Source organism: Mustela erminea, chromosome X (assembly GCF_009829155.1).
Source record: "Mustela erminea isolate mMusErm1 chromosome X, mMusErm1.Pri, whole genome shotgun sequence".
NCBI classification, from domain to species: domain Eukaryota; kingdom Metazoa; phylum Chordata; class Mammalia; order Carnivora; family Mustelidae; genus Mustela; species Mustela erminea.
In genome coordinates, this window is record NC_045635.1 from 6,770,216 (window position 1) to 6,777,031 (window position 6,816).

A 6,816-nucleotide genomic window follows, 5' to 3' on the forward strand; every position below is an offset into this window, starting at 1 on the left:
CAGCCACTTAACCAACCGAACCACCAGGCGCCCTGTACCCATTTTTTATTACTTATTTCTTTTTAAAATCATACCCATTTTTAAAATTTATTTTTATTTTTATTTATTTATTTGACAGACAGAGATCACAAGTAGGCAGAGAGGCAGGCAGAGAGAGAGGGGGGGAAGCAGGCTCCCCGCCGAGCAGAGAGCCCGATCCAGGACCCTGAGATCATGACCTGAGCCAAAGGCAGAGGCTTAACTCACTGAGCCACCCAGGCGCCCCTGAAATCATACCCATTTTTGACCCCACCAGCTCCGTATGAGAGGGTCTCTTTCTTCACACTTTTGCAAATGCACAGGTCACCATTAAAGCAGACCGTTGGCATCACTAACTTGATACTGCACTAGAGACTTAAATTAATCTCGCCCAAATCTCTGTTTGTCTGACATCGGCTACGACGTCAGGGAGAAACACTGTCCCCACCCATCATGGAGGGACCTTGCCACGCGCCGAGGTTGCTGGTTCCGCCGCACCCCCCCCCCCCCAGCGTGTGTGCTCACAGCTGTCGTCCCCGCAGCCCTGCAGGTCCTCCCTGGCCGAGCTCATGGCCCGCACCTCCCTGGACCTGGAGCTGGATCTCCAGGCTTCCAGAACGCGCCAGAGGCAGCTGAACGAGGAGATCTGCACCCTGCGGGAACTGAGGCAGCGGTTGGAAGACGCGCAGCTCCGAGGCCAGACCGACCTCCCACACTGGGTGCTGCGGGACGAGCGGTTCCGGAGCCTGCTGAAGGAAGCCGAGAGGCAGGTAAGAGGCCCGGGCCCCGCCTGGCGAGGCCCGCTACGGAGTCCCTCCGGCATCCGGGGCCTGCCTGGTCATGATGATGAAGCTGTGCTTTGAACACTCCCAGGGCTCCTCTGAAGGGACTGGGTTTCTCCCTGTGTGGGCCTGGCAGCTGGTGTTCCCTCAGGTGGGGGGCTGCTGGAGGGCAGGATCCCCAGACCCTCCTGCTGGCATCGCCACCCTCTGCTTGGTAGTGGAATGTTCTGGGTCCGTCTGCCAGGCACGACCCCAGGGACCCCGGGAGCGCCTGTGAAGATCTGCCGTTGCCGGGGTGTGTGTGGATGGGGCACCCTTTCTCCCCTCTGGGAGCCCAGAGCCGGGAGTGGCTTTATTCCTTCTTCCTCAAAACTAGAAGTAAAAATATCTCGTTCATCCAATGTTGCCGTTCCAGACAAGACAGACCAAACTTGACTTCCATCAAGAACAGGCAGCTGAGAAGATGCTGAAGAAGGCCTCCAGAGGGGTGTGCCAGCTGCGGGGCCAGAACCACCAGGAGCCCATCCAGGTGCAGACCTTCAGGTAGGGAGGGCCGCGACCCGCCTTCTTGCTTGCTTCTTACTGTCCTGCCATTGTCATTATAAAAAGTAAAGTAAATATTAAAAAATAAACCCCACAGGCAGTTAAGAATAAAAGCGAAGTCCCCACTGCTATTAGCATTTTGCCTTTTGATCCTTTTGTCTCGATAATAGTTTTGTTCATGCTGCCCACCATCGTCATGGGTTCAAGTGTGCTTTTAGCTTTTTTCTTTTCCTAAATAAAAATATCCTGCATTGCCACATAATTTGTCCTCTTTTTTGGCTGTAATGTTTCATCTAAGATGTAATTTGTCTAACTACTCTATTTTCGTTTTTTTTTTTTTTTTAATTTAATTTATTTATTTAACAGACAGAGGTCACAAGTAGGCAAAGAGGCAGGCAGAGAGAGATGGGGAAGCAGGCTCCCTGCGGAGCAGAGAGCCTGATGCAGGGCTCGATCCCAGGACCCTGGGATCATGATCTGAGCCGAAGGCAGAGGCTTTAACCCACTGAGCCACCCAGGCACCCCATAACTACTTTATTTTGTAACCTTCTTTCCAAATATTTGTTATTGTGAACAGCACAGTGGTTTTACACACATATATTTATATGCACACATATCAGCTTTGCCTTTTTACTTAACTTTAACAGAAGCGTAACAGACATTTAGGAAAGCATGCATTTTGTGTGTATAAAACAATGGTAAGATGTCACAACCCCACGTGGCAAGAATCGAACATTATTCTCCACCACCCCCCTGATTTCCACACCAGAATAACCAATAGTGATTATAAGACAATAATGTCTTAAATTTGAACAATGTATGGTAGTTTTCCCTGTTTTTGTTTCTCGTATGAAGAGAGTTACAGTGACATCTATATTCTTTTGTGTCTGACTTTTGAAAAAATCGAGGCAAAAGTCACATAGCGTACAAGTCAGCATTTTAAAGTGAGCGGCTCCATGCCATTTAGTGCACTCACAGCGATGTGCACCTGTCCCCTCTGTCCAGTTCCAGACCATTTCCTTCACCCCAGAAGGAAACCCCGTCCCCATGAAGCAGCCCCTCCCCGTCTCCCCCCCGCCCCACAGCCCCTGACCCTGCAGGCTTTGCCGGTTCTGTATGCTCAGTGTAAGGGGGGTTCCTACTCTGTGTGATCCTTTGTGCTTGGCCGCTCTGACTTGGGATAATGTGAGGCTTCATACCTCGTATTAAAATGTAGAGAATCAGGTGCCTGGGTGGCTCCGCGGGTTAAAGCCTCTGCCTTCAGCTCAGGTCATGATCTCAGGGTCCTGGGATCGAGCCCTGCATCGGGCTTTCCGGTCAGTGGGGAGCCTGCTTCCCCGCCTCTCTCTGCCTGCCTCTCTGCCTACTTGAGATCTCTGTCTGTCAAATAAATGAAACCTTTAAAAATAAAATAAAATAAAATAAAATTTAGAGAATCCGTATAGAGACAGATGTGTTGTGGAACAGAAGTTCAGTTTTCTTGTATGAGTGAGAAAAGCTGTCATCGATCTGAGAGCTTTTGTTGCATTTGCATCCACTCCTAACCTGTAATCCTTTCCAATCCCAGGGAGAAGATAGCATTTTTTACAAGACCAAGGATTAATGTGCCTCCTCTGCCTGCGGACGACGTTTGACATAGTGCTTTGTACACATGAAGTATTTATCCGCCTGTTTTATTTTCATGACGTCCTTAGACTAGCTGAATTTGTCCTTAAAATATTTGTGCAAAGCTATTAATATACACACTTTGTAAAAAAAAACACACACATATATCTATACGTATATATTTTATAATAGTGACGGCAACAGGGCTTGGTTTTTCCTTGTTGTGAAACTGACATCTCTGAAAACAGGTTATTTTGTAAAAGAACAGCTGTCGTGTTAAGAATGTACAGTTTTTACGCTGTTTTATTTGACTTAAAGGCTGGAAGACAGAAACAAAGTGAGTTCAGGCAAATTCACTGTATTGTAATTTATTTATAATACTTTTTTTTCCTTGAAGGAAAATACTGACTTTAAGATGTATTTTAAAGACTAAACTTCTGTGCTTCAGTATTTGTCATGCGGTTACAATGGAGCTTTGGGGCCGGTTCTGTTTCTGCCACCCAAACCGCAAACACTCTGTGCTGAGCGCGTCACTTGTATCCGTTTCCCGCGTGTACCTACCGTGCATCTTGCACGCTCCGCTCTCTGCCTTCACTCACGCTTGCACGCGCTGCGGCCCTGCGGGCGGCCCACGGGCCGTACGAGCCGAGCTGTCCCCTGTGCAGACGGTGCACCGGCCACCTCTCCTGTCGTCTGCGTGTTTGTGCGCTCGCTGTGAGTCTGGGGCAGACTCCCGGCCCCCGCAGCCCGGCCTCCGGCCTGCCCGTCCAGGGTGGCCGTCTGCACCGCCCGCCCACAGCAGACCGCCGGCAGCCCCCCCGGGAGCCTGCCCCATCCGATGCTCATGACCGACGAGGCCGCATGGAGCTCCCGCACTACGGCTCTGTCGGGAAGGGACGCCACGAGAGCTAGGAGCGCGCGTTTTCGCAGACTCCGTGAGTCCGCGGGTGGACAGAGTGCTATGACACAGACGCGACGGCCTTTGAAGGCGCTTGTCTGGGGAAGGCAGCGAGCACATGTGGGGAGCGACGCTTGCCCAGGGAGTCACTTATAGGAGAGTATTTGATTTAAATCAAAATCTGCCCCCCACCCCCCCAATACTGGAGTCTGCCCAGTATTTCTTAAGAAATCTTAGAAAGTAGTTCATGAGCAAAAAAAATTTTTATGTAATAAAAATATACCGATATTCTTCTAAAATGTCAAATGATCTGAATGTTTTGCCGAATGCCTATTTATTATATAAGAACTGTACTCTCCTTCCGGAGGCCTCAGGCACGTAAGCAAGGCAGGGCCCGCGAACCGCAGAGAAGACAGAACTCGCCCTCTCCGTCTTCCTCCTCATCCCTGGGAAACTCGCCCCTTGACTTGGTCTCTCTCTCTCTCCTCCTTAGTCTGTAACTGGCCCCTTGCATAACCTGCCCGCCTCTTTCCATTGCTAAAATGCATCCTGTAGAAGCAGTTCACGGACGTGAGACCTCTGACGGACGGTGGGGCCTGTCACTGCGCGGGGACCGGAGACGCTGTGCTTTCACAGCACAGCCCTTGCTCCAGGCGCGCAGGGTTTGTCAGCTGATTGCCCCGCGTCCGGGGAGGGGGACGCTCCGAACCTCAGTCCCTGCCAGACCTGCCCCCCCCCCCAGCAAACCGCACTGGCAAGCAGGTGGCGACAATGACAGGCCTTCCCTGTGCCCCCAGCTCGTGACACTTTGAACTCCAATGAAGAACTGTCCGCCACCAACTTGGGTGTCTCGGGGGCCCTGCTCCCGGGCTGCAGAGGAGTCCCCGGGCTGCGGTGCCTGGCGGCTGTTTCTCAGCACCTGCCGCGCGGAGCGCTCGGTTGGGGCCTTGAGGCAGCTTTTCCTCCTGCCCCTGCCAGTAACGGTCACTCCAGAAGGCCCTCAGCGTGGGGGTTTCAGTTAACTTCACTGCCCAGTAGATCCAGGCTTCTGTTTGGGGCGCCCCCCCCCACACACACCCCAGAGTTTAGTTGGGTGTGTGTGTGTGTGCGTGTGTGCGTGTGCGTCCGTGTGTGTGTGTGTGTGTGTGTGTGTGTTTAAAAAGCGCTTCACCCCCCTAGAGACAAATACAGTCCCTACTCCAGTGTCAGTCCAAGGAGCGCTTGGATTTGCCACCCAACTTCTCCCGCCTCTGGCCAGGGTCTCCCTCTGCACCTGAATGGGACCAGAGTGAGGGGGAGGGAAAAGCCAGACAGATGGGGGAGGGGGAGGGCAGGGGGCTCCGCGCTGCTCCGGCCGGCCGGGCTCTGTGAGCGACAGGCCAGCCGAGCTGGCGGGTGGACAGGAGGTCCCATGATTGGCTTCTCTCTCCTGACCTGGTTTTGCAGCTTCTTTCTAGTGAAGACTGCGCCCCACACTCGCACACATCGGGGAAGTGAAGTCCTGCTGTCGGAAGGGCTGTTTCCATCTTCCGCTTGAACTTGCCCATAACCGTGCCTTGGGATAAGAAAGCTGCCGTGTTTGACCAGCACTTCTGGCCCAGAGACAATCCCAAGTCCGCCACCAGGATTCTTTAGAAACGGTGCGACGAGTAGAGGGGAATTTGGTCTTCACGTTCTGCCGTCTCTGAATTGTCACTGCTGAAATGACCTGTCCTGGGAATACGTTAGACTCAGTATTCATCTCTGTTTTTGTCACTCTTCCCTCATTGTGTCATTTGTACCGTTTGAAAGTATTCCTTCTATAAAATTAAACTAACCTGCCTTAAGAACAGAATGGAAATGTGTGATTTTTTAAAAGAAAAATGTAATGACATGGGCTTAAATATATAAAAATATACTCATTTTTTCGGGGCTCAGTCAGTTAAGCGTCTGACTCAGATTTAGCTAGGGTCATGGTCTCGGGGCCCTGAGGTCGAGCCCCGTGTCGGGCTCTGTGCTCAGTGTGGAGTCGGCTTGGGATTCTCTCTCTCCTTCTGCCACCCCCCACCCCTCACTCCAGCCCCAACCCATCCACCCCCAACGCATTCGATTTCTCTCTCTAAATAAATCTTTTTCAGAAAGTATTTTTTCCAACATAAAAGCAAAGGTATGTAAGTAGAATAAGAAAAGGAACACACACGCAGCCCTCCCCCGCCCCAGCATGGATTGGTCATGGGGGGCTGTTTGGTCTACACCTCTACTCGTCTCCCCGCCGTGTGTCAGAGCAAATCCCGCACGCCTTCTCAGTTGAGCTCTACATATTTTCAGGATGTTCCGCTAAAGAGAAAGGCATGCACGGTATCCTTATCACATTTTAACATCTAATAATGTCTAACGTCATTGAATATGCAGGATTCACTTTTCCAAATGTCTTATACGTCATTTTTTAACCGAATAGAATCCAAATACATATTTATTAGGATTTTTTTGTGCCTGTGGGGGTTTATCTGGTAACAGTTCTCTTGAGGTAGAATTCGCATCCCATATAGTTCACCTGTTTAAAGTGTGTAATCTGTCAGTTTGGGGCTACTCATAATTATGCAGGTGTCATTACAATCAATTGTGGAACTTTCTCATCACCCCAGAAAGAACCCCTGAACCCATTAATAGTCACCCCCAATTCTCCCTCCGAACTCCTTGGCAACCTCTAACCTGTTCTCTGGCTCTGCGGATTCGTCGGTTTTGGATATCACAGATGAATGGAATCGCGCTCTAGGTAGGCTTTTGGGTCTGGCTTCCTCCACCCTTCACCCAGCATTAGGTTTTCCAGATTAGTCCATGTTGTCGCTGGTGTCAAGACTTCATTGCTTGTCGTTGCTGAAGAATATCCCATTGTGTGGGTAGAGTACATCTTGTGTCCGCCTTCCGACAGTCGAAGGACATTGGGGCTGTTGCCACTACTTGGCTAATATGAAGAATGCTGCCGCCATC

At 50.9% G+C, this 6,816-nt stretch overlaps 1 protein-coding gene across 4 annotated transcripts in view; it reads left to right on the top strand.

Annotated features, from left to right (window-relative positions):
* WWC3 (WWC family member 3) overlaps positions 1 to 4,046 on the top strand; it is a 108,950-nt gene extending 104,904 nt beyond the window's left edge. For all 4 annotated transcript variants that reach the window (XM_032329507.1, XM_032329509.1, XM_032329508.1 and 1 more), the window contains 3 exons: positions 561 to 788; positions 1,216 to 1,343; positions 2,911 to 4,046. In XM_032329507.1, coding sequence (XP_032185398.1) covers positions 561 to 788; positions 1,216 to 1,343; positions 2,911 to 2,977 — 423 coding nt within the window. In that variant the 3' untranslated portion in view covers positions 2,978 to 4,046. The remainder of the gene's footprint in view (positions 1 to 560; positions 789 to 1,215; positions 1,344 to 2,910) is intronic.
* The last annotated feature ends 2,770 nt before the right edge of the window (positions 4,047 to 6,816 follow it).